Below are 27,544 nucleotides of genomic sequence, written 5' to 3'. Positions count from 1 at the left end.
AATGGGACTGCGCCTTTGGTCAGGAATGTTCATATATAAGAGCGGAATGTAGTGGCCTAAAACGATGTACTTGGAAGTGTCTTGTGTGTGGATCATCATCGCTCGCCCGGAAAGGAAAAGGGATCTGGCAAGCCAGTTCCACTCCCATCATCTGTGAGGCTTGATTTAAACGTAAGGTGTTTGTGGGTCGGCTTTATGAAATGACTTCAGCCCAACTGGGCAGACGACAGAGCCCTGACAGTTTTTTTGACAAGGGAAGAGGGAACGTGTCTCAGGGCTTCACAGCGCTCTGGTTCACCTGCCAACGAATAACAGATTTGTTCCTTTTATAAGAAGTCTACCAAATTAGGTGAGAGAAGAAGGAAGGAAGGAAGAAAGAGAGAGAGAGAGAGAGAGAGAGAGAGAGAGAGAGAGAGAGAGAGAGAGCTTTGTTGAGTCACGTTTAACGTCATGGAAGGGAGGGGAAACGGTTAATAAATTTATTTCAAACGCAGCTCTCCATGTAAGGATGCTCTGGCAGAGATCGATAATACCGAGAAAGCATTTTGGTCGAAAGCTTGAGGTTGTGGGCCATTCTCCTTGGGAAAAGGCAACTTGGGTTAACTCCTTTTCGTTCTAGACATCAATAAGAACATAGATCTGAATGCTTTAATCCGAAGTCACTCTTTTTGGCATAGATCCCTCTCTTTTAAATGTGCATGCGTGCGTGATGTGCAAGTCAAAGGGTTCGTTTTTTGCAAGCAAAACGTTCTCGGGGAGAGGGAGAGCTTAATATTTCTTTGAAGTGGTTGCAAAGTGTTGTAGATTCAAGCTGCTTTTAGAACCCTCCGCCAGCCAAAATTTTTTTAAAAGGCAAAGGATGGGGGTCGGACAGAAGTTTCCCCCAGGAATTACGGGTGGCGTGAGAGAGAAAAAGAGAGAGAGATCCCTTCCCCGTCTCGTGAATCTTGAGAGAAACAGGCACACAAACAAACAAACAAACAGAGAGTAGACAGATCTACACCAGCTCCTCCCTAGTAATGAGAAGACCTTTTGGAGCTAAAGCTTCGGCCCGAAGCAGATTTGCCTGAAACTAGTAAGTCTCACTGATTTGTGGCATGAGATTGCGGTGTCCCTTCCCCAGAGTGAAGTCTGAGTAAAAGAGAAGGGGCTTCTCTGCTGGTTGGGCTTCTAGACGAGGTAGGAAAGACTCAATACCTTTGGAGAAATGGATTCTGTCCCTCTTCGCCCTCCAGTTTACATAAATGGGTGTAATTAAAAAGAAAGAAAGAAAAGGCAATATCGTCCTGATGCTAGGGAAGAAATCTTTTTTAAAAGAAAAATAATAATGCAGTCGGTTCATATTTTCTACTGAGTTTCTAGCGGGAAAGGCAAGCAACGAGGCAGGCAGCCAGAGCCAGCCCTGATAATTCTGGCAGATTTTCAAGTTTGCCATGTGGCTACTACACCTTTCGGAACCTGACAAGTTTTTGTCTTCTTCTTCCTTTTTTTTTTAACTAGTCAGTTGGTGCCTTGACGAGGCCTCCCTGCGGGGGTGGGAGGGAGGAATTGCGGAAAGATGAGGGCTCACAAGTGGAAACCAATAAAACTCTTGTTTAAAAGGGCTCGCTCAGGATCCACGCCGTTCCGGGGCTCTTTGACTCGGGGAGCCGGAGAGTTTTATTCCTAAATGAGTTAAAGAGCCATTTACCTCTGTCGTGTTCTATTCATCAAGCCGCGAGCCCTCGAACACGGCGGCTATTTGTTTGCTTACACAACCAGCTGGGCGCAATTTCACGTCTGAGATATCTATCTGAAAGCGCCTCTAATTTATTATCCTTACTTGTCAGCGAATCCATTTTCAAAGTTGGGTTGTGTGGCTTTTAAGAGAGAGAGAGAGAGAGAGAGAGAGAGAGAGAGAGAAGAAGAAGAAGAAGAAGAAGAAACCATTGAGGATTCTGGACTTAAAATATTCTCCCTCAATGCCCTCCTCCCAATTCTTTTCTCCCCACCCCGCGAGCACATCACATAGAAGAGTCAGCACAAAACAGCTGGAAAGGAAGGAGAAATTTGCAGAGAAGCTGGAAGGAAGGCAAGGTGACTCTCTCTCTCTCTCTCTCCAGAACTGCCTCTCTTCCGAGCTGCGTCACGTTCTCCGCTCCCCTCTCGCCTCCCACCCACTCTGAGGCTTGGAAGTTGGCGGAAGCTCCTCCAAGGACTTCAGCCGGACTCTCAGCCTCTTTTACCCCGCTGCCTTCCCACGGAGTCGGCAATCGCGAGCACTCCGAATGAGCTCCATTGAGCTCGGTGGGGATGGCTTTGCCAGTCATTTTGCCTACAACTTAGGGCTTCAAACGCGCCCCTAGCGTTGCACCTTTGTCAAGGTTGCAGAAACAAGTGGAATAAAATGGGCTGGGATTCTCCAGTGGGTCATGCTGGCAGAACGGGTAAAGGAAGGAGCGACTTGCTAGATCGACTAGGGGCGTCCGCATGGGCACCTTTGTTCCTCTGGTGCCAAGGGCAGCCACCTGTAGAGGGAGCCAAGGGAGATGGATGTGAATGGGGAGTAGGACTGGCAGATGAGCTGCCCTGAGGGTCCCCATCCTTTGTCTGACCATGCCGGCGCAATTCGGTGTTGGGTTAAATTTCTGGGTATGGTGAATTTCACCGGAAGGCCCCGATCTGGTTGGCTGCCATACATTTGAAAATAAGTGTTGCCCGCCTTGCTCAGAAGCACATCCTGCTAAATGCCGTGGGATCTACTCGCAAGTAAGACTGAGATGCACTGCAGCCCTAAGGACCGCCGCATCTTCTCACGACTAAGAAGGGGTGGGATGCATTTTGCCTGTGTGTGGTGGGGGGAGATGGCTGGTCTCTTCTCTCCCCACCCCCAAACCCCCTCAAGTGGTTTGCATTAGAATCACAAAGCCATAACATGGAAAGGAGCAAATCGGTTTATACATATAATTGCAAGGAAAGAAAGCAATTAACAGAGAGGACAGTGGGAAATTAGATCTCCTCCCCACCCCCATTACAAAAAAAGGGATAGCGTTGAGCAGCCTTTAAGCAGCCCAGCCAGGCTGACAAGCGAATCCCTGGAAGAAACAGCAAGCGGGGTTGCACAATCGTGTATCTACAACCTCTTGGCTGCAGAGCCCACCATCAAGCTTCAAACAGAGGATCCCGTTGAAAACTACGGGGTGTAAAACGGGCCCCGGTTGTTGTGGAAAGCGGAGGAGAGGGCAAGAGGCAGAGCGAACTTCTTGAAGGCAGAGCAGCTTGGCTGCTGGGAGATATCCTTGTGTGTTGATTTAGGAAGACATTTGCTGTATATAACGTTTAAGGCTGATAATATCATTGCTCGAGCAGATAAATAAAGCACTGGCCAAACCGTGGGGTCAGCTATCGATCCCTCAGTTTAGAGAAGGAGGTAGGAACGTCTCTCTCTCTCTCCCTCCCTCCCTCCCTTTCTTTCTCTCCCTCCCCCCCTCTCTGTGTCAAAGCAAAAAAAGACCGAAGCTCGGATAGCTATGGAGGAGTGAACAATTACAACATGGTAATTTGTGATTCGGTCTCGCCGGTGGAGCCCAAAGAGCCACCCTGTCTGGAACAGTCATAACCAGTTAGAGGAAAACCCTTGGGATTCCAGCCGACGCGAGCCGTTTGGTGGAGTGGCACTCAGACTGCTTCCACGCAAACCTTTCCTATGTCACCCCAGGGGGAGAGGGACGAGGAATAAAGCCTGAGTAGCATTGTATGTGCCTATGTTGTGTATGTTTAAGGCTTGTGTTCCTGAGTACATAAAGATCCAGGGATGGGTGTGTAGCTGGTGGACGTGAGTGCAAAAAACCAAGCAAGTGCCCTGGGAGTGAGAGCGAAACAACCGGAGAGAGAGAGAGAGAGAGAGAGAGAGAGAGAGAGAGAGAGAGATATGACGTGACTATGCGAGAGATCTGCAGCCTTCAGCCCCTCTGCAATGGCTGATTAGCATTCCTCGCCTGCCCCTGGACCTGAGCTGACAACTAACAGAGATATCCAGCTCACCACTAGGCCTCCTCTCCTTTTGTCTTCAGCTGTCTAGGAGAGAAACAGGCTTCTCCGCGGGCCCCGCACACACTAAACGGCCCCCTGATCCTGGGGCTGCCGAGGATCCCACCCAGTCCAGTCAAATCGCCTCAACATCAGACCCGCCCCCGCTCCTTCGCCTCCCCGCTTGCGCCAGCTGCCCCCACCTCTGCCCAGCCTGCGCCTGCTTTCCAGATCTGCGCCAAAGGCTGGGAAAGTTAACTTGCTGCGACTTTCCTGACGCGTATGCGGCCCGAGAGGACGTCTCCGCATCGCACACTGGCCCTTCTCTCTCTCTCTCTCTCTCTCTCTCTCTCTCTCTCTCTGAAGCTTTTAAAGTGTTCGTATTACAAGAGAGGAAAGAGGAGGATCTTATTCTTTCGCTGCAAGATAAAACCTTATTGTTAAGAAGGTTGCGGTGGGCTGGGGGCTGGGGGGGGGGCAACAGCAGCTCATGTCACTGGTGTTTCTTTTGGCCTTTGTCGCTGTGCCATTGAGACACGTTTATATCCCCCCCCCATCTCGAAACGGTTTATAAAGAGCTAAGAAAGGGGAGCGGCTGAGAGGAGGACGGTGGCCTAGGGGGGAGAGGGGAGAGGGGGCTTTAATCCGAAGGCCAGAAAGACCTTTCAGGTCAAACTTCCCCGTTTGGTTTGGTCTTAGATCCATTTTAGGAACTTTCTAGGATTAAACACTCACATAAAAGCGGGGTGGGAGGGGTAGGGGCGGGAGGTTCGAGACAAAGATCCCTGCATCGACAGACCCTCACAAAACTAGTCAGTTTCTCCTCGCAGCAAAAGCTTACAAATTAGCTCATGTTGACAGATGTTTGTCACTTAGTAACTTCTCTCCCAGTCCCCCCCCCGCACTATTTCCCCTCTTCTCTCGCTCTCTCGCCCCCCCCCCGCAATCCCTTCTTTGGGGGCTCGCTTTGTTGTTTTTAAAATATGCAGGCCTCTCAGGAATGCCAGTCACGAGTCCAAACTTTGTGTCCAGCCTCCCTCGCGAAATGACCCTTTTATAGGGATCCCGATATGTCTCAATCTGCACTTCGCTCCGAGGCCGGGCTCCCTGCTCCCAAGCGCGGCAGCAGAAGCGCGCGGCTACCTCAGCAGGGAGGCCAGCAGACGCGTCCCCAGGAAGATGGGATGATGGGACTGCAGCCTCCTTCTTGCAGAAGGTGCCAAACGACAGCGGAGCCTGGGGAAAAGAAGGGAGGGGCAGGGAGAGAGGGGGGCAAATGATGGAGAAAGAAAGTTTTATTTCTCTTCTGATCGCTATGATTGGCCTATGACTACCCGAGCAAGCCTTTGCAGCCCAGGCTGAGTGGCCTGGGGAGGCAGTGCTTGAGGAAAGGAAGAGAAGAAGGAACAGCCGAAGGAAAGGCTCCGCTTTCAAAGTAAGTGGTTAATGGGATGCTGATCAGGGGTGGCTGGGGCGGGCGGGGGGGGGGTCCTGGCTGTGAGCGATTTGAGAGCCAGCTAGGGCCGCACACCCTCAGCTCCGAGGGATGCTTTGCAAGACGGAGGAGGGCCAAGTGGGGAAGGAGGCGGGTCTGACACCAGCGACCCTTCTGACAGAAATATGGGGCCAAAGGAAGGCGCTGAGGGTGAGATGCGGTGACAAGTCAGATGAGAACCCTCCTGTGCGCAAGAGAGAGACGCAGGTCATCTGCTACAGGTCTCTGCGTGGGTCAGGTTCACCCGGAAGGGTTTGTTTAATACATTTTCTCTCTCCCCGCATCCCCACCACCTGTTTTCCCTCCTTTTTGCCGCGTGCTCTTAAATCGAGCCAAGCATTGCAGTGGGGGGTGATAGATATCCCAGTTTAAACAAGGATGGAGGAAACGGAGAGATAAGCGCAAAGGGCTAATTTCCGATTATTATTATTGAGTTGTTACTCTTGCTGCTGCTGCTGCTGCTCCAAGCAAAACTTCCCAACTGTAGAGCCCAGCAGGCAAGACGCTTCTCTCTCTGCCTCCCCCGCGCTCCCGGTTCCTCTCCTGCGCGATGGGGAGTGACGTCACCCGGGCCCCGACCTATCCGCTCCGCGACCAAGGGAAGGGGGTGGAGCTCTTCCCTGCTCGCTCCTGCGCTTGGGACCACCTCCCAGCAGTAGGAGGCGAAGCGGCGCTTGGCGCGCGTGGAGAGCTTCCTCGGGCTGCTCCGGGGCGACTTGCTTGCTTGGCGGGTCCCGAGATCACCAGCCACAGACCATCGTCCAAGTTTAGCTATAGGCCGGGGAGCCAAAGAGAGGGGGGGAGCCTGCAGGCCCTGTGCGCTTTTAGGAAGCTGCGGATGGCTCCATTCGCTGCCATCTCCACCGCTTCTCTTAAGCACCAGATGGCTTGCCATTGTGTTGCCCCAGCCGGCGAGATCCTGCATTTAAAAAGGGAAAAAAAGAGGGGAGCGGGGAGGAAAAGGACAGAGAGAGAGAGAGAGAGAGAGAGAGAGAGAGAGAGAGAAAGAGTCCTGTTATTATTTTTGTAACAATCACACCAGACCATTTTGACTACCATTTTGACGGACGACCATGCCCCCCCCCCCAGTTTTGAACCATAAAGAGACATATATATTTAAAACCATCCCTGGCCACAGTTTCTTAAGGGAGGCACCGTGGCCCTTTCTCATAGCTCCTTCCACATGGGGTGTGGGGATATGTCGGACAAGGAATCTGGATGCGTCCCCGAGGATCTAAGGGTGCAGTCCTAACCTTTCCAAGCCCCAGGGAACTTGGACCGGTGGGAATTAACTTCAGTAGGAGGCGAACTGGCTGGCTAGAGAGCCCCCGCCTCCCCTCCCCTCCCCTCCCGGCCCGCCCCTCCTCCGCGGACTCCAATGGCATTTATTTCTCACTCAGGATTATCGCCTAATAGTCAGAAGCACAGACGTGCGCATAAAAAAAAAATCCAGGCATGTTTATTCATTCTATTTGATCAATCTCTGGGTGTCTGTTTATTAAACTTCCACCGATTTTACGTTTGGTGTTTCCTGATGGCAAACATTGTCGAATGATAAATATTGCATACACTTAATTGTGATGCCAGGGAAAGCTCGGCTCCGGGTTTGTGTGGCGGTGCCGTCGCTGTCTCAAGCCCTCCCATGTCTTCTGCTCCCCGTGTAACTCAGGGCAAACAAGAACCTTTCTCAAACATATTAGTTAATGGGGCGAAAAGAGGAGCGGGGGAGGGAGCGAGAAAACGATGGGAACCCTCAGACTTGATCCCTCGGCTTGGAAGGGAAGGGAGGCTGCCTGGAGAGAATGGGAAAGTGAAAACAGCAAAAAAGGGGGGTGCTCTGAAGTAAAGCATTTCTTGTCCAGGAATCACCATTGGTTTTTTGGGGGAGGTGTCTCTCCCCCTAAAACAGGGGGGAGTGTCCTGAACACTGTTTTCTCTGTGTCTGTGGGGAGCTGGCGATCATATTTGGCACCTCCTCTTATTTTATTATTATTTTTTACTTATTTCACTGAAAATACACGCCTGTTTGGCCAGGCCCCCAGAAAGGCTCTTTCTATCTTGAAAAATATCCATAGGCCGTTTCTTTTTCCGGCGCGGCTGCAGGTGTGTTCTCTTTCCGCATCCATCCCCAAGTCCCCAAGACCCTTTCCCCCTCCTCCCATTTTTATTGCAACTCTTTCCCTAATTTAATTTTGTTGTTATTACAAAAAAAGGGAAAGAAACCCAGATGTGTGGGGGGTTTTTTATGGCTCGAGCCTCGTCTCGGCTGGTGCTGCGAAGGCTCTAATGCGCCCGGGCTACTAGTCACCGAGCAAAGCGCAGGGCGCCGTTGGCTCCTTTCCAACAGAGTTGGTCATAAAACAAGATGTGGGGAGAAGGGAGGGTGGAATTAACATCTGCTTTTCTAAACTCAAATATGTCAAGGAGCTTTTTTATTATGATGATCATGAATGCTTTCCTCATTTGAAGAAGAAATATGTAGAGATAAACTGACATCCACATGTATAGAGTATTTATAATGGTGTTAGGATTTAAAGGTAGCTATTCATTGCATAAGCCATTTAGAACTGACGTTTTAAAAGCTACTTAACCTCAGACATCCTTGAATCTTAGCGAAGGATTCCAAACGATATTATTTAAAGAGGAATTTGCTGTAATTTAATTGCATATCAAGGCGGAACGAGGCGCGAGCTTTGCACCTTCTGCGCTGTTTAATAGCGTTTTAACTGGCGTTTTATTCACCCACGTTCTCGGCTGCCCTCGCCTTTCCTTGGGAAGGGGCCGCTAGAAAGCGGGTCCCAAGTTAGTGGTGGGGGGGGTGTGGGTGTTTGTGTGCGCGCGCGCGTGTTTGCTCACCATTTGCAACGGGCAATCATCTTTGCGCCTGGAGCTTTGCCCTCGTAGGGGACACAGTTAGTACCTCGGTTCATTAGTGCCTATTTATTATTGCTGCAAAGAGAAAATAACATGTCAGATTCTGTGGGTGAATCGACCGTTTGCCCCCACCCTCAGATCGTTCCTCTCACCTTCCCCCCCCCCCCAAAAAAAACCTGCCCACAATTCGGTAATGCCGGCATTTATTCAATCTGCCATCCACTTGAATTTCCGGGGGCCCAGGGCGCCTGACACCCGAGTCCGATGCCCTTTTATTTACATTTCTCAGAATCCCGGAATTAAGTCAGAGGTGTCTCTGAGTGGGGTGGGAAATCAGCTGACATGGAACTACTGCGGCTTAATCTGGGCGAGGGTCGAGCCGGGGAGGGGGTGGGCTGACGTTCTCTCGATAGTACCTCGGAGGGCAGAGAGAGAGAGAGAGAGAGAGAGAGAGAGAGAGAGAGAGAGAGCCCTTGCAAAATGGCTCTTCCTTGAATACAGGCCGCCTGTGCATGGTTCCTTGGGATTAAGCCTCATGAAATTGGGAGGCAGGCGGGCGGGCTTGCTTGTGAGTAAAGGAGGGCAGCAGTAGAGATCTTGCTTTGAACCATTTCTCCGTTTGCCTGGTGGAGTGGCTACTCCAACTCTAAAAATACCCCCAACACACACACACGTGTGGCAGCAGCTAGTTCGTAGTCTTTGCTGGCTCCTATGAAGCTGGTTGAGTGTCCCTGAGCCATCTGTAGCCCGAGCCTCCTCGAAGAGGAATCCAAGCCTTTGGACTTGAAGAGGGCTTAATTCCCTCTGGTTCACCACTGTGGCATAACTGGGTAGATAAAAAAAAAGGGGGGGGGAGAAAAGATCCATCCTAATTCGAATCCATAGAATGTCGGTTCGATTTGAAAACGTCTCCATGCAGTTTTCTAATCCACAAATAGGTATTCTGGGGCATTCCACCTGTCTTTAGGATGCCTTATTGAATTAAGAAAAATCATCCCACTCCCCAAAAGACCAATTCATACCAATCCTGGGCCCACCATTTCTTTGGGGCATGGCTCCAGTGAGGAGTGGGGGTGCCCAGGGGTCCGCACGGCTCTCCAGGAGCCCCGGCGTCTATCTCGTCGGGGACCAGGGGACGTAGCCCGGCTTATGATCTTCCACTGAAGGCAGCGGCGACGGCCTGAGCCTAGCTGGACGCGGATCTTGTGCCCTGAAGGGAGGGGGCATGAGGGGGGGGTAGCAAGGAGAGGGGAGAAAGGCTGTCGATCTGTGAGGGCAGAGGAGAGAGATTAAAGAAATGGCCCTTAGTTCTCTGAGTGACACGGCCCCATTCAAAGGGCAAGCAGAAAGAAATGCTGCTAGAGCCTTGCCCCCTTTTCTTCTTTGGCTCCACTTCGGGTCGGATCCTGGGTGCATTCTTAGAGCCGTGTATACGCTATCTGGGCACACGCACGCGCGCACGGGAAAAAGGTCTTATCGATTCGAGATCGATATTGATTAGAGATCGATTCAGACCGATGTAGCTGACTGACCCTACTACCCTCTTTCTGGCTCGGTAAGAGATTCTTCCAAATAAATGCTTTGGGTTTCTTGCGCCGGTCTGGACAACAAGTGGGGAAGGCGGGTGGAGTGGCTCTCGGAGCCCGGGGGTCTGGTCTGAGACTCTCTACAAAGAATTGCTCCCCCACCCTTCCTTACATCTTCACTTTCGCCTTGCAAAGGGACAGTCCTCAGTTGACATCTCCAAAGTGATTATTAGACGCCTCTGTGATAAATCAGGTTGGGGGGGGGGAGTAGGGGAGTCGGAATAAGGCCAGGCTACACACACACACACACACACACACACACAGTGTCTGGCTAACGCTGTATGACTGCCCGATAGCCCTTTTCAATTTTTCCACCAACACCCCTGAAATAGCACATTGCCTCAACAACCTCTCTTGTTTGTCTCTCTCTCTGTGTGCTCAGAAAAAAATCTTTAAAATTCCTGTCCACGGATTTCCCTCTCCTGCCTCTCTTTCTCATCCCCTCTAGCTCCATCCCCACCCCAAAGAGCCTCGGAGCCCTTCTTCCCTGATAAGTTGTAAGAACTTTGCTTTCAAGAGTGTGAAATGAAGAACACAGACAGTATATCAGTGAAAAGAATAAAGTGGCCTTTTAATGAGAACTAAAGACAACAAAAACGTAGATGAAGTGTACCGTAAAGACTGTTTCAAAGTGCAGCTCAATCCCCTGAGAGCAACCATCCCATAGGCTGGGTAATTGGGACTTTACTGCGCAGAGGTAAGTCAGAGTGGTAGGATTATTTTTATTTTGCTTTGTTTGTTTTGTTGTATTATATTTTTGCTTCTCAGTAATGGATCTGCTGCAAAAGAGTTTGTGCAAAGAGCATCAGGCCTTCTAGCAGATGAAGGGAGCTTTGTGTCTCTTAAAACAAATCACTCGAACATTCTAATTTGTGAAAATTAGTATTTTCCCGCTCTTCCGCCTGCTCCCTTTCCCCAAAGCCCGGGACCTGCGAGGTGCGCCTATATTTCTTCAAGTCAGCCTTTCTTTCTTCTTTCTTTCTTTCTTTCTTTCTTTCTTTCTTTCTTTCTTTCTTTCTTTCTTTTTCTTTCTTTTTCTTTTTTTCGTAATTTCCCCGCTTTCCACAGCCTTCTCTCCACCCATCCCTTCCTCAACAAACCAGGTAACAAGAGCAATAAATCCAAGCAGGGGGGAAATAAGACAGATTTCCTCATCGATGTGTAATAAAGTTAAAGGACATTGTTTTGTCAGACAAGCGCTAAGCAGAAAATAAATCTTAGGGTCTGGGGAAACAAAACGGAATGATGTTGGCGTGTGTGTAAATTTACTTTTAAACGCAATAAATCAATGTTCATTTAAACAGCTGGGGAACCCCACCACGGAGCAGGTTTCATGGGTAAGAAAATCTGGACGAGAACAGGCGATAGCGATGAAACCACCCAAAGAGAGCAGCCTTCTCCCTGCCCTACACACACCCCGCTCCCCCAATATAGTTCTCCTTTTTTCCAAGGAACTTCAAGAGCTGGACAGAGCCCAAAGGAGACAGAGCTGATTTCAGTGGCCACCATTCTGCCCCGTATTTCCCATGGATCTCACAGAACGGAAAGCTCAGACCTCGGGGAAAAAAGAAATTAGAGGAGGAAGGGGGAAGACCCCCCCTCTTTTTCCTTCAGGGAGTTAGGCAAGCAAACACTAGAGCTGGTGGATCGGACCCTTGTGGTTGTTACGACCGACACGTTATGAGAACCCTGTTAGTTTCAAGCCATGTTAATCTCAAGGATCTGAATGGCCGGGGAGAGGTGGGTGGGGAGGTTTTTTTGGGAAGGATGCAAGGTTAGCTGAGATGTTGAATACTGGGCTTCTAAAAGGGGAATGTCGAAAGATGCTTGGCCAGTTGAAAGGCGAGTGGGCGCCAGAAGCCTGTTCTGAAGGGTGGGCGCATCTGGAGACAATCTTTCACAGCCCAGACACTTCACAACAACAGCACAAGAGCGACGGGTGACATTTGGGCTTCTGATACTCCGCAGGAACATTTCTCGAGCAGGTGGCAATAAAGAGCTGTGAAGGCAAAGGTGCGCCTTATTTGTCTTAGTCGCCTCTTCCTAACCCGCGACGATTTCCACGAAGCCTCGATAATGACTCTTCCTTTATTAGAGAGCCTTCCGCGCGCTTGCAGAGTGGCAACAATTTCTCTTCCTCACAGTCATTTGGTGTCTTTGTTTAATTTTGCAGAACTAATGTAAACATGGCTTGCAAATACCCAGAGGTGGATTATTTGGTTTATTCTCTCTGCTCCCCCCCCCCCACACCCTTTCCTCTCCCTCCACCATCCTTTTTTTAAAAAAAGAAAGACAGCCACAGAAGATTAATCGAACAGCAAAGATTACGAGAATAGAATATGCCCTGCCTTTGTTTTGTAGTCCTTCGAAAGCCATGCAAATACACATCGAAGGGCGTTGCTTCCCTTGAGCGACGTGGCCACCGCCTGGCATCTTAAGTTTGTGAAAATATATTACATCTATTTCACCGAGCGTTTAAACGCCTGCATTTCCCCGGACCAGCAAAGCAACCAAGCAGCCACCAACCACCTTGGCTATACTGGGGTGTGGTGGAGATGCAAGGATAGAGCAGTCAGGGGACCTGGTGACTTTTGTCCTTTCTGTACTGCTCAATTGACTTCTCTCACTCTTTCCCCATCCCTAAAAACGAGAGCTGGCGATAACGAGCAGAGAAAAAGTTATTAAGCGCCTGGCAGGTGCGTGTACCTCGGTTGTATACATCCCAGGGACCAGATAGTGCTAGTAATATCTGACCTTGATTAGGGGAAACCTGCATGTCCTAATACTCAGAAGCGAAGCGCAAACGACACGGAGCCGAGGTGCTCTTTCAGAAGCAGGGAGGGAAAGGGCAGAGCCCTGCGAAACACTGAACGGAGTGCGGATTGTCTGCTGGGGGGGAGGGGGAGCTCTGCTCAGGTGAAACTGACGAGGCAGTGTAAGTTTCCTGCTCAGTCTCTCTCTCGCTTCTCTCTCTCTCCCCCTCTCTTTCTATGACTGCCCGAAGGGCCTCGCCGATTCCTCGCCTTTGATTCTCCGTTTGTTTGCTAGATGGCGCTGTGTCTCTCAATACATTCCGATTCAGAGCTATAACGGCCCCTTTTCGTATATCCTCCCCCAGATAAATCAGATTACCTACCCCCGCTTCGTTCTGCGAGGAACGCACTTTAGTTCCAGCAAAAAAAGAAAAAGTGCTATTAAATAATGTTAAGAATCATACAGAATCATCATATAAATATCCCGATTGAAATAAAAGGCAGCCTGCAAGCAACATCTGAACTATGGAGTCTTTACTCTCTGCCAATTCATGTTGTAATCATGTTGTAATCTACTTAATGATTTCCCTCCTTTTTGGTGGCTGGACCAAAATGTAGCTAATTTGTATTTAGGGAAACCTAATAAAAAAAAGCAACACACAACCCGGAGATTTGATACATGTTTTCATTAGTTGCAGGCAATGTAAATACGCACATGAGATCTAGCTTCACCAGAAATAGAAACTGGTCGTATTAAGTTAGCCTCCTTGTCACTCTTTCATGAATAGATCAAAACAATTATGAGCGATTTAAAGTGAAAATGCCACAAAATCAAATGTACGTTCTCTTTTCATCTTTTTTTAAAGGTTTGTAAAGCCTGGGGGTCTGTTTCTGTATCTCCTACAGTCTAAATTTATTCTGCAAAATTACCTTCCGTGTTCTAAATTTATTCATTTCATTAAAGTAAGAAAACTGTTTAGAAATTTAAAAGCCTCGGTTGTTTCTATTGATTATATGGTTAGGGATTCATTATATGGAAACTCCTCTCCTTAGAAAAAGTAATCTGAAAGTTTTGTATTGACAGGTACATGTATTAGAGTATAAAGTACTTTTAATTTATTATTAATTCCAGATTTCAAATACTATTATTGTGATCATCGTTACGTTTATAGAAACAGGAAGAGCGTATTCCTAAGTGTTAAAACAGCAATGCATATTAAAGACGTTCCTTTTTCAGAAGTCATTTTGTTGCATTCTCTTTTCTGGCTCAGTTTCTCAGAAATGCAGGTCTTTAACGACAATCACTACCACAGGGGAAGAAAAATAGGCTGGTTTGGTGCGACTCGCAACATTCGATAAATTACATGGTTGTTATTTCATTTTCTTCCCTTTAGTTAGAGCCTTTGTAAAATCTCAAAGTGTTAGGCTGTAACTAGGAGGCGCTGAAAACCTAAGGCGGAAAATTTACAACTTGATCAACTTCAAACCACACACACAGAGAAACACACAAACACACACACACGGCGCTACAGTTGCAAACATATGTTCCGGATTAAGTTAAGCAAACGGGTCTCGTTTTCCAAGGTAGAAAGCTGATAATGAAATCTTAAATGCTGCAGAGTTTGGCTCTTGTTACGGCTTCACTTGCACCAACATGAACGAATCCCTCTACCTTCCTGGGACATTCTGGTTTTAGGTGCAGCGCCGGCAGAACCTCGCTCTGATTCTCTCCCTCCCTCCCCTAAAGCAATTCAAAGCGCACAGGTATCTCTTTCAGCAGTTGATCTTTAAAGAGCAGTGCTTTAAAGCAGGCAAGGCTCTTTCCCATCTTTTGTGGGCCAGGCAGAACTGCCCATGGAGAAAGAAGCTGGGTTGCCTTGCTTAGTCTTAGGATATGTGTCTCCTCCTCTGAACGCTCTGGGGACGTCAGCTTAAGCATCGTGCGGGTATGAAGGGAAGTAGAGAGTAGCAGAAAGAAATCTCTTTCAGAGAGCCGGTCCTGATGAGCAGGGAGCCACAATTATAATCGTTAATAAGGTGGGCCGGAGTGTAGCTTCTACTCAATAAGTGTATAGAGTTCATCTGCACATCTAAGGTTCATTTCCATGGAGCAGAATAAAGTTTGTCTTGCAGGGGCTGAAAGTCGAACCCATTATTACAAGGATGCTAGCGAATAAATGCGTGATATATGCACTTGTGTGTGTGCGTGCGTGCTCATACACACACAATCTTACACGCACATACTGTGGCACGTTAAAAGTAAAAAAAAAATTTTTTTTTACTTAGGCTTGAGCACAGATAGATAAACAGGAAAATGACACTCATATATCCAAAATCATTCAGTGGGAGAGAGGCGACAGAAATACGTTCCTGAAGCAAGACAGAGCTCAGAAGCAGCATCTGGTGCCCGCCCCATGTTTTCAAAACTTCCCTAAATGTAATTACTCTTGAAAATGTTCTTTGTCAAACTCCACTATCCCAGTGGACTGTAATGAGGATCCTGCAACTTTATCCCAGGATATTATACCCAAGGAGCTGACTATTCCCCCCCCCCAAAAAAAAATACCCAGTAGGCACTTAGGACATTAATGGGTGTCTATTGATTTCCAGAAAACTCTATTGAGGAATCCTTTCATATATCTAAGATATACACGAAACACTTTCATTTCACTAGATAGCCCAGGTAGTTTTGACGTTGACAAATGGCCAAAAGACAAGAAAAGTAATTTCAAACGACTTTGAAGGGTTACAAGAGGTAAGAAAGGGGGGGGGGGAGAGTAATATTTTTCAACGCATGTCACGAATAAGAAAAAAAGAAAATAATCACAAGGTAAACCATAGCTGGGGAAAATAATTGAGGAGCAAATAATTGAAAATGCTTTCATGTTGGACACCCAATCTCTAGTCCCTTTTCTGTTTCCCCTTTCTAAGATTCCATTATTTTCTATATGCCTCCCATTAAAAGTTATTTTTTAGATTACTAACACGGACATGCACTCGCTAAATTGTTCAGGATATGTTCAGGATATGTATGTTCAGAATAATGAAGGTGGGGGAGACACAAAGCAAAATTACCCGAAGAAAGAGGATTTCGTAAGAACTGAGATGAGAAGGTTTAATGCAGGATTGACAAAAGGATTTTTTTGTTAGTCAGTGAGGCTCACGCTCCGGAGAAACCTAATATCCTAATATAGATCAAAGAAAGGAGCAAATATTTAATACCGAAGGTGAGCTACCTCGAAACACAAATCCTTCCCCCTCTTAAATATGCAGAAATCTAACTTTCACTCGTCCAATTGGTTGTCAATAATAATAAGAATAACAATAATACAAAACTGGTTTATAGTAACATTGCTCACTACAACAATGTCTGAATTATGGTCTGGAATCAATTCGATTACTGTTCAGAAAGCTATCAGTATCCACGCTATAAAATATCCTGGTTAGATAGAAGATACCACGAATTTAAAAAATAAAAATAAAATACCACGGTGATCTTCACTTTCCCCAAATCAGAAGCGTGCAACAGGTTATTCCTCTGAAAGTTTAATTCCTAACCGTTCTGCCTCGGGGGTCCCTCCTACAAAAAACGAAAACGGCCCCCTCCGCCTACCCAAGGCCGGTTGGCTAGTTGGGGGGAGCGAGTGGACCCTTTCCTTGGACTTTTTGTGGATGCAAATGAAGATCAAGCAGAGAAAACTAAGAATTCCCCCTACGAAGCTGCCCTATAGAGAACAGTGAAAACGGTGGTGCGCGTGTGTGTGAGGCGAACCGACTACAGGTGGGTCGAGAAGAAGGGATTCCATTTAATCCATCGTAACACGGATAAGGGGTCGTGATGACGAAAAGGGGGTTCGAGGTTTCCCTCGTGAACTTGCCGGCAAAGTTGATGCTGAAAACAGAGTAATTCGACTCGGACGTTGGAGCGAACCCTTTTAATAAGCAAACTCTGTTCTCCACAAGCTAGCAGAGAGAAGGCAGCGGGTTCTTTCATTTGAGGAGAGGAAAATAACCCTCAAATAACCCTATTGTGGATATCTAAATATCCGTTTCCATGAATCTGGCTCATGATCCGTAATAGTATTTGATATTAGTAAGAGCACTGGGCTATAACTTTGCTTTCCTAATGCCCCAAAGCCATTCCTCCCCAATAACTCAAAAGCAAGGAGGTCTGTAACTCCTCGCTGTCCTTGCTCAGCTGGGGCTGGGGGCATTTATATTAAGGGAAAGCCAGGAAATCCTTAGCTATCCAACTTGCTCATCCCCCCCCTTTACCATTTTTTTGTAATTTTGGACGGATCGGGGAAGCAAATGGGAAGGGATCGGTCCTCTCAGCAAAAGAAGGCAGAGCGAGAACATTTTAATGAGTAGAGAGCATCTTGTTGCATTTAAATAGCGAACACGTAAATAGCTTGACTTTACAAGCTTGCACGGCTGCAAGTTGTTTGCTAAAATGACAGGGACGTGATCAAAGAGGAAGAAAAAAGAGACATTATTTCTCTCTCTCTCTCCTTGCGCATAACTTGAATTAAAGGATGCGGAGACTGAGAGAGGGCTTAAAGTCCCGACGATCACAGCAGGTGGCGGGTCTGGAAGGGGGAAGTTGAAGGGAGGTAAAGTTACGGGGCTGAGACGCGCAGACTAGCCGACCCTTTAGCAAAGCGGGGAGGGTGGAGAGGGAGAAAGGGAGGGCTGCCAGGCTCTTAGGGCTCTGGCTCTGGGGTGCCTCTCCCGAGGCTGCAATTAACCAGCTGCCTGGCAGTCAGTGGGGTTGCATCGAGTAGGCGCGCATCAAAGAAGGGAAGCGGATCTGCTTTGCAACCAACCACGAGGACCTCAGATCCCCGCCCCCACCAGTATCGGCTCTATAGCCAGGGGAAAGATGAAGATCGCCTGGGAAGGGGGAAATGGCATGCACGCATCCCCGTAATGAGAAAGAGAGAGGAGGAGGAGGTCTGGTTTTGGGCAAAGCTGGAAACCAAGGATGGGCAACGCGGGAATCTTGGCGGAAGGGGCTTAGGGAGAGGACAGAGGATGAAAACGAAATCGGGGGCCTGCGGGCAGGTGGCATCAGACCAGGGCAGTGTAATCGGACCAGAGGAGCACATGAGGTGGAAAGTCCTGAGAAGGGGGCATAAATGCATGGTTAACTCTCCCCGCTTCAAGGGAGATGAGAGGAAGCGCGGAGCAGGCGGGATTCAAGATACAAAAACGTCGTCCCTGAGAGCGCGGTCTTCCGCAGCCTGCTCCAGGCTTGGGCTGAACGAGGCAAGGAGAGGCTTGTTTAGGGCGAGGGCAGCTCAGAACTAGGAGCTGTCCATGGTGCTACAGAGCGTGGATGGCGCAAACCCAGCTCCGCTCCGCTTTTTCGGGTTTCCTGGCAGAGAGACTGTCACAGCCTCAGTTGCTCTATCAAGGGGTTCCCAATTCGCATCCCCACCCCAGCCTGGTAAAAGTTTGGACACCTTCCCGCGGCTGACATGGTTTCTTTATTTTCTAAATCTTAACAGCCCAAATTGGGAGGTTCAGAAACCACCTGTATCATAACTTCCCACTCACTTTGGAAGCTGAAGGACTGAGTCGTTATCTTCCAACTTGCTTCCAAGTAGCAGATTAACATGGAAACCTGATCCTGATTCTTTAACACACTGAGATTTAAGGAAAAGCAAGGGTGAAATGAGAGATTCAGCAGGGCTAAACCCAGGGTTCCAGGGTTCCAGATTTCTTAGGTATCCTTTAAAGTGGCTTTAAGATGTGCAGATAGAGATGCCCGAATGAACACATGGTCAGCGATCCATGAAGCAGCTATTACGTCTTTGTTTATCCTCTCTTTTCTAGTCTATCTCTCTGTTAGCAGAAAAGCTACTCTGATTTGTGCCAAAGATCAGGAAAGTCGCACAGGAGTTAAATCGACGTTACTAATTAACAGGCTCTCAAGATTCCCCTAGTTAGAAGAATTAATTAGGATGCAAAAGTAAACTTTTTAAGATAAAGCCCTGCATCTATATTTAGGAAACGGAAAGTGAATTAAGCAACTGGTTAATAACTGAGGGACAATCCCAAACTTTTTTAAAGAACAAAAAAGTTGGAGGAGAAAGAGGAGGTCCGCGCGCGCACCCAGCCTCCAAACACTTGCACGTGAAGGTATTAGATACGATGTTACCCGCAAGATGCTTCTTAACTTGTCTTAAGTAGGAGTAAATCGCAGGTGGAACTGGGGCGAAATTAAGACTGGTGTGCGCTCCTTCAAGGTCTAGGGAACCCGTTCAAGGAATTCATTAAAGGCAGAAGCAAATAAACATCTCTCATATTTTACTCTTTGTTCAATCGAGGTGATCCGAAGGGGCAGTAGACATTGCACTGGGTGGGTCGAAGCTCTGCTCTACTGTTCCCCCACAGGGAATTCGTAAACAAAAGATGGGCGTGAGATGGGCTTTTTGGGAGGGGGCAGAAGGCATTATGCGGAAGGAAGAGTGAAAAGTCTCCCCCGCCCCCCGCCAGTCAAGCAAGGCCTTTCCTTTCAAGCCTCGCTGGTCCAGCCTGGAGTGGCGAGCCGGGAACTGCTAGCCGGTCGTTCTCGTCACCTGACCTCAACAGAGACCCAGGCATGTCGGGGCTGCAGGGAGAGCCTGGGAGGCAGGGGACCCTCTCATGGAGAGGCTAGCAAAATTTTCCCCCAGGAAGCCGGGCCAGAGGCAGAGGGAACCTGAGGCAGGCTGGTCCTGAGCTCTCCAGAGCGGTCCCCCTTCCTGCTGCGAATTGGATTCTCCCTCTCCAGTTCCCTGCGCTTCTTTTGAAGTTTCCCTCTTGTGAGGAGGAATGTCAGATGCTACTCCTCCAGCTGAGAGAGCCCGCATTCGCCATGGAGGTGAAGAGGCGAGGGCTTTTCTCTCCTTCTTCCCCCAGATTATTCTCATTTGATGCTCTGAAGGGGAAGAAGGCGATCACCGGCCTTTTCATCCAGGGCGCGGGCAGCGGCTCCTTCCTGGGCGCAGAGGCTGCCTTGGCGGCGGGACAGGCACAATCCTGTCGGCTCCAAATGTCCAGCCTGCGCTCTTGCTCGAGGCTCGGGCTTAATCGTCCTCAGCCGAAGCTGTCAGGAAGCGAATGCTTAGTAAAGATCAGGAGAAATGTCCTACTTTCTCATCATTTTAGTTTTAAGTCACTTGCAGAAGAAGGACTCCGAATTCAGTTCCCCCAATGAAGGGGGACCAGCAGACCCCCAGGATGGGTTTCCTGCTCCGACTTCAACTCCCACCCCCAGCCCCGCGACACACACTTTCCCCATTTTGCCCCACAGGAATTTCCCGCCTGTTCTGCAGCGTCCTCAGTCAAGTGGGTGTTTTTTCTCTCGCCTGTCCTTTTGGCTTGTGATCACTCCTAAATCCATTCTTCGCTCCAACCATGCACGTTGATCACATTCCAAAATGATGGGGCCTCCCACGGATTTGGGTGCATTCAAGGACCAGAACAAATCCCGTTGCGAGGCTGGGGGCGATTAAGGTCGTCTTTACGTTTATTTAATTTTAAATATGATAGATCGATAGATTAGATGGCTTATACCCTCCCATCCCATCACTGATAAATGGAAGGAAAGCGGGATCCCAGCTTTAAACCCATGAGTTGTATATGGGAAGCAAACAACACGAACAATCCTATTTGGGGATCCGAGTGCGTCTGCGGGCCCTTTCTTGTTGCGAATGAGATTTAGGCTGCAATCCCGGACCCACTTTACCGGGAGTAAGCCCCGCTGAACGCTCAAACATACACGTATAGGATTGGCCCCTTACAGTATTTGGAGCAGGCAACTGTCAACACGCAGAGGTGCTTCTTTTTGGAAATCTACTTTGAAGTGATGCTCGAGGGTCTCTGCCCCCGCCTCGCTCTCCCCAGATCTACGTGTTAATCTCTGGTTTCCCCCTTCAAACAGAATTCAGTTACAAAGAGCTTGGAAAGATTTTGCATCTATTGAAGGGGCACCACGTCTTTAATTTTCTGAGGAGTAAAAATCTCCCCAAGAAACTTCATATAGCTTCTTAGGTTTTTGCTTAGCATACGTGATAAAACATTGATTGTCGTAGTTTGGTGACCCATGAAATTTAGGGGTTAGTTTTCTCTTCAGACCAGAGCATATAATTATGCAAATAAAGAGCTGTCACTGATCTGGTGAAATGCTCACAAACACACGCAATCCGAAACTGGAAAGAAAAGTGGAAAATGTGGGGGATTAGGAGCAATGACAGCGTTTGCAAAGTTTGGGGAAGTTCTTTTTTCACACTTTGGGGGACTTAAGTCAACAATTAGCGTGATCTGTCTATCAGATACACACAGAAATACACTCCGCATCCTTTAACAGGTTACTTTAACTTCAACTGGAATAGAAATTCGAGCGCAGGCACACAGACTGCCGTCGTCTTATATGACAGCTTTCAATTGTACTTGAGAATTGGTTCCTGAGGGGGGGAGAAGGGGGGGGGAGAATAAGTGCGCTTCCTCTGAGAAAAGAAATATTTAAACGTCCCACTTTAGTTGATTAGGAATCCACGTCAACTTATGTATTAGAATGAAGGTACTAAGCTGCATAAAAGGACCTTGCGGCATGCACAGAAACTCTCTTTGTCATGAACCCAAACAGAGTTTTACTTTAAAAGGACAGATACTAGCCAGGGGCCTGTCGACCTTATTTGTTCATCTGTAAAATGGGAACATTTTCTCAGGAACAAACTTCACGGGGTTATTGGGCGGTTAACAAATAATATGTTCGGTTAAAAGGAGACGGGGGTCCTGCAGAAATAAATCCTGGGATCATATGCCACAGATAGATATAGAGATATGGAGATATGGATACAGGCCCACCCAACCAGAAGTTGAAACCCGGTGCAACCTTTGATGTTAAACAGATCCTCTTAGCCGGCAAAACTAGAGCCCCATAGTCAGAATGTATTCATAACTGTCCGTTCAGTTGCTTTGGTGCAAAACTGGGACATTCTTACAGGTGCTTTGCCTAGTCAAAGTAGAGTGGAAAGTAAGAGCTTGTTCTACCTTCCGTTCGCGTTGCCCCTCTTCATTCGCTCCATCCAGAGTTCGGCGTAACTACGAACTGGTCCAGTTGTATCGATTCTCACTCTCCCTCTCCTTTAAGGCATTACAGATCTATGGCACTAAACTTGTTCTAAAACTTATAGCGGGGTGTGTGTTGGTGTTTCCTGGGCTGCAGCTACTTCACTGTCCCAAGTGAAAGAGGGATCCACTTTCAGGAGCCGAGTTCTATCCTGACAGCCTTGGCCCCTGGTTCATTCTTTACCAGGAACAATCCTCTTCCTTCGCCCCCACCCCTCCCCGGACTGCCGGGGCGCTGTTTCAGCCGAGCGGTCTTAGCCCAGATTTATGGTAACTCCAGAAGACATCAGCTTGTGAACAGACCAGCGGTGTGAAACTTGGAGCCACCAATCCAAGGAGCAATCAATTAAATCAACCATTCGGTCATTAATTCCTCCCAAGTGTGTTTTAAAGGAGATCGTTGCTGCTGCTACTGCTACTGCTACACAGCTCAGGTGTCGAGCTAAAAGCTAAAATGCTTCAAGGGTGTGTGTGTGTGTGTGTTTCAGATATTTTGCATCACTGTCCCTCGACTAGGAGGTACACCGCCAGTCACAAACGCACGATCACAGTTTAATGCTGCTACAGTCTATAGCTGACTCTCTTACTTTTCCTAGAGTAATGAAGGCCTGGGAGAGGAGGGGATGCCAAGGGTCATTCGGGTGCTGTGGGATCCGTCCATTCTCCAGGGCCCACAAATTATATTCATGGAAATGAGTTTGCAGTGGAGGGAAAATCTCTAGCCAGCAGCAGCAGCAGCAGCAGCAGCAGAAAGGAGGGACAGGATTCCTCGCATTTCTGGGTCAGAATGTGCACTGATTTGGATGGGGAAGCTTTTAGCTCAGGCCACCTTGGCAGATATCAAGGACATGCAAGTCCCGCCCCCCGAGAAGTAGTCAGGTTCGGTTTGGGAGCTAAGTTTTGATCAGGCTTAGCCCAGCAGACATAGAGCGGAGTCCATTGCACCAGGCATCCAGAATCGCAGAAGCCACCAAAAAAGGGGACACGCTTCCCTTTTTCCATCCGATCCTGGATTTGGAGGTTTTTTAATCGATTTGACCCATTAGTAGGTAAGATTCCAATGCACACCAGAGAGCAGCGTGTCCGGAAAGGGCAGACTGCATAGCGGCGGTGGCTGGGAGTGAGCAGGGTCCCGCGTGGTCGAAAGAAAGAAATAAGAACTGTGTAGGTCACGTGAAGGCTGCAATCCTATCTCCACTTACCTTCGAGAGAGCCTCATCCAACTCAGTGGGAGTAAGACTGACTTCCTGACATGTCTGGCATGGATGGCTTACAGCGAAATTCTATACAACAGGTCTCCTGTGAACTAGGTACTATTGTTCTCCAGGTAACCCTTCTTAGAACTGGACCCATTGCTAGAAGTCCCGGTCCACGAGTCCGCACTTCAGAAGGAGCTTCTCCTTCTGTGACCAAGGGAAACTCGAAGGCTAGCTGGATGGCGGGAGGGCTACTCCTTTGGGGGTCTCTGGTGCCATCCATGCAAAAGGTCTAGTGATTTCCGCACCCAGGATGCCCCCTTTCACAGCTTCTCCCACTTTCTAACGCCAGCAAGGTGCAATAAGAGGACAGTTGTGCAAGGAAGGAAAGCCACTCTTCCTTGGGGTTGACAAGCCTTAAGCGCCTTCCTAGAAAAGACCAGCGATGGCTCCAAGAGGAAAATGAACGAGCCTCATCCCATGCAGGCATCCCTTGAAAGACCCCTTGATTTAAACTGGGGAGAAGCCCATGTATGACCCTAAAAATGCTTCATAATTTGCTGCTCGGGACTTTAGCAGACGCATGAAAGGTGTGGAGATTTTTATACATGGTAGAATTTCTGGCTCGGATGAAATAAACGCTAAACTGGGAAAGCTCAAGCCCCGGGATGCCACACAACACTTTCGAAGGTTTTCTTTTCCTTTTTTTGTTTTGGCTTTTGCACTCATATACGGAGGTACTGAGGATGCAGCCCCTCGGAACTCACTGGCGCCTCGTTTTGGGTAAGCGTGAATGGGACCGAGCTGCATCACAGGCGATTTTTTTTTTAATTGTCAAAAGCTGGGGATATAATTTGTTTGGATAAAATGGTTCCTAAACATACCCTCCGCAACACTCATTCGCAGGAATTCCCATGCACTGTGGCGCCCGATTCATCCTTTCGCTCTATATGTGCCTTTCCTCCCCAGCCCTTTTAACAGTAAACGCGATTTCCCCCGCCTCGCATTTTTGCAAGGCCTTGGATATTCGTAAACACGTTCAGAGGCCACGCAAATAATTCCAAGTCTCAAACGGCCCAGGTGGAGGAAGATCTTTCTTTCGCGGCTCGCTCTGCTGAGGGGCAACCGAGTCAGAGCGACCCTTCCTGGAAGCTGCTGCGCTCCCCTTGCTCCTGGCGAACGGGTTTGTCCGGCCAGCAGCAAATGAACATCCCTTTGAGTTGTTGCGCCTGGCACAGTCGCTTAACAAGACCAGAGACAAGAAAGTCACACCCGCATCTTAAAAGAGAAACCATTTTTTTATTGGTTCAGTGTAAACAGAAAGAGACAACCCTTTTAACAGCTCCCTGTGTGCTTTACAGTTGGGTCCAGAAGCAGCGAGAACACAACCCAGGCAACGGCACGAGATACAGAGCAAGGGGCTGGTGGGACCACACCGGAAGGAGTAGAAACCTCAACCGTGACACTTTGGAGAGGAGGAATAAAACTCATTTGGTGAGATTTGGCACTTTGCAGAGCCCCAGAGGCTTTCACAAAAGACAGGGTAAGGTCTAAGGGTTGCTGTGGGAAAAGCCCACAAGATCACAGCTAAGGAAAGAAAAGGCATGGATAAGAAAAAAGACCAGGTCGACCGTCTACCACCCTGAAGCTGACGCTAAGGTGAGCCCAGGCGGGTGAGAGAGAGAGAGAGGAGCAGTTCCAGAGAAAGGGGAAACAGGAGACCGGGACCATCAGGTGGGGGAGATGGTCACCAGGGAAACGATCAGGAGACTATTCCTGCCGCAAGCCTGCCGGGCTATGGCTCGATCATTCTCCCTGGGCAAAAGAGTAGGTGTGCAACTTGCCAGTCTGAAAGGTCACCCCTTCACAGAGCAGAAGAGGTCAGGCGAGGAAGCGGACGCGCCGAGACAGGCCACCTTCACCTCTGCACTTGGAGCCACTTGACTCTGGCTTTGAATCTGCCCCCAGAGAGATGGCGCTGGCAGGTTTCCGATGGAAGGGAAAGCCCGTGTGTGTGTGTGTGTGTCTCCACTTTGCACCGACAGGGCCCCTTAACCCGAATTGCGCCCTTTGGGATAATCTTAACAGCAGCGCTTTCAAAGACGTGAGCCAACACGTCTGTTTTGAAATCCCAAAAGCTTCCCTTTCAAACGAACTGGTGTGGTATCTAACGAAATCGCCCAGCCACTGAATGCATGCATGAGATGAAATGTGACCCCCTCTTTCGCTCGGGTAACATCTGAGAGGGGAGGCCAGGAAAAGTTCAAACGCTCCTTGGTGCCCCGGCGCGCCTACTCGAGCACCAGCCAGGCGCTGCTGCTCTGGAAGAGGCCGGGTCGCCGTCCGCTGGGGATCCCTCTGCGCAAGCCGCGCGCAGGGCAGCCACTCCCGGCAGTCAGCCGAGCCTCGTGGCCTGGCAGAGAACGTGGAGAGGGCGCCCCAGGCTTGGAGTCCGGGTCGGGTAGAGCTTTGGGGTGTGTGAGATGAGGCCCATAGGGACCCCACTCCTTTTATCCACACTGGCCACGAGTTTGGAGCTTAGAAGCCCGAGAATTTGCGGTTTTGGGTGGAAGGCAGACCCTATTTGAGCATCATGGTAACTGGAAACACTCGGTGACAACAGATGGACTTTTAGGTCTGCGTGGAATTATAAAGAGTCAGGACTCATTGAAAGCCATGAGGAATTTAAGGAATGTAAAAACGACGTCCTCTTGCTTATAACAAAAGTGATTAGCAACGTCAGTAATACATGCTTCTTTTCTTTCTTTCTTTCTTTTTTGCTATTAATATTTCACAGTGTCACCAGACGGTGAAGGTAAAACGAAACTGGCTTCAGGAGTTCAACAGATTGAGTGAGAAAAAAGATCTTTCGGCAGGGAGGGGGGAAATCGCCCCTCCCGACAAAGGCGGACCCTGTTTCAGCAAGGAATGGAAAACTCTGCTGCCCCGGCCTCGAACCGGGCGGCCAGGGCGGAGAGGCGGCGTCCTGGGAGCGCCCAGGATCTTTAAAAAAGTTCTTGCTATCTGATTTGTCACAAAATAGAGATTCTGTTAGAATAAAAAATAAACGTTTCAACCAAGTATTAGAAGCAACATTTTAAATACTGGTATTATTTGCTCTATATTACATTTGTCGCTAAAACATCCTTTTAGGGTTTTTTTTTAAATGACTCAGCAAACTCCCTAGGAACCACACAAGCAAAGAGCGCTCGGTAGTTTTGGCGCATTTGGAAGTAAAATTAAGTCCTCTTTCCATGTTCAGATTTGCTGAAGTCGCTCAAGTCTTCCTCATTAATAAACACCAAACAAAGCACCCACTGATTAAATGTATGGTTTCAGTTTGGGTGGCACAGCCTCTCCGCAGCCTGAAGTAGAAAGAGTAAAATAGCCATTGCTGGAGTTACACGCGCATCCTAAACACATTGACGCGACACGTAAGTCTCATAGACGTGCAGGGCTTAGGATCGCCACCATTGTGTCAATACAGTTTATTAGAGCCCCTGAATTTAAAAAGCACGGAAGCATTTTATTATTATTATTATTTTAAAAAACACCGCCCAAAGCGTTTGCGGGAAATCATTAAAGAGCCTAACGCGTGGGCGGGACCTTGGTTAGCGAGACTTGGGAAGTCCACCATTAAAATCAAGGAGAACTAAATGTGAGCTCCGACGGCGGGGAGGGGCGAGGAAGCGCAGGGCGCTAGGACCCGGGAGGCGCCGCGTCCGCCCGCCATCAGCTCGGTGCCGGGCTCTGTCAGGGCAATTAGAGCTGCACCAGGCTGCGCGGTGCGGTGCTGCTGTCAGCCTTAATCTGCGCACTGATGGGCAGCCCGAAATCCCCGCCGCAGCCCACAGGAAGCACAACCAGTGAACCCATATTGCTTTGACAGTTGCACTCATCTAGAAATAATGCAAAACGCTACTTAGATGTAGACACGGCGACCCTGTGCTCTAGGAAGAAAACAATCTAATGAGGGGCTGGGACTGCCGAGCGCCGCCGCCCAGACGCGCAGGCGGGCAGACAGGCAAGCAAGCAGGCGCCGGCTCCCGCCCGCCCGCCCACCCGCCTCCCGCCCGGTTACAGCTCCTCGTAGCGGATCCGCTGCGAGCGGCGCGTCGGAGCCGCTTTGCCCGAGCTGCTCTTCGCCTCCATGGCGTCGCCGAAGAAGCGGAAGATCGACGCGTAGCTCTTCCACGAGGTCAGCTCGTGCCGCTCCGTGCCTGCAACACACAAGGAAGGAGAAGCACAGCGTCACTGCCTGCGACTCGGGCGGAGGGAAGGGAGGGGGGGAGGAAGACACTCCGCCCCCCGACGACAGCGAGCCACAGGGGTCAAGTTGAGGAGCGGGACGCAGGCGGCGGCCGGAGCAGCGTCGCCAGGCGCGCAGGCAGCCCCCGCCCTCCCGGATCCCCCCTTCTTGGCGGAAGGGCACCCAGGCTGAAATCCTGCGCACCCTGACCCGGGAGTGCATGCCCGTGGCATCAAGGGGGCCTTGCTTGTTCTGCGTAAGTG

At 49.1% G+C, this 27,544-nt stretch overlaps 1 protein-coding gene and 1 long non-coding RNA gene across 8 annotated transcripts in view; one reads left to right on the top strand and one right to left on the bottom strand.

Annotated features, from left to right (window-relative positions):
• Positions 1-389: 389 nt before the first annotated feature.
• Positions 390-26,573, top strand: LOC310827369. 2 transcript variants are annotated; one of them, XR_014556296.1, is made up of 2 exons: positions 390-1,075; positions 24,394-26,573. It is a non-coding gene; the product is annotated as an uncharacterized lncRNA (long non-coding RNA). The 2 variants fall into 2 exon arrangements; XR_014556297.1 differs by lacking the exon at positions 390-1,075 and adding an exon at positions 10,056-10,660.
• The window catches only part of ARB2A (ARB2 cotranscriptional regulator A), a 211,560-nt gene continuing 208,327 nt past the window's right edge, over positions 24,312-27,544 (bottom strand). For 5 of the 6 annotated variants that reach the window (XM_083703286.1, XM_083703284.1, XM_083703287.1 and 2 more), the window contains one exon: positions 24,312-27,252. In XM_083703286.1, coding sequence (XP_083559412.1) covers positions 27,110-27,252 — 143 coding nt within the window. In that variant the 3' untranslated portion in view covers positions 24,312-27,109. The remainder of the gene's footprint in view (positions 27,253-27,544) is intronic. The other variant, XM_083703282.1, reaches the window with a different exon arrangement.

The sequence above is a fragment of the Podarcis gaigeae genome (genome assembly GCF_964106915.1).
Source record: "Podarcis gaigeae genome assembly, chromosome: 11".
NCBI classification, from domain to species: domain Eukaryota; kingdom Metazoa; phylum Chordata; class Lepidosauria; order Squamata; family Lacertidae; genus Podarcis; species Podarcis gaigeae.
This window is presented reverse-complemented; position numbering and strand designations above follow the sequence as displayed.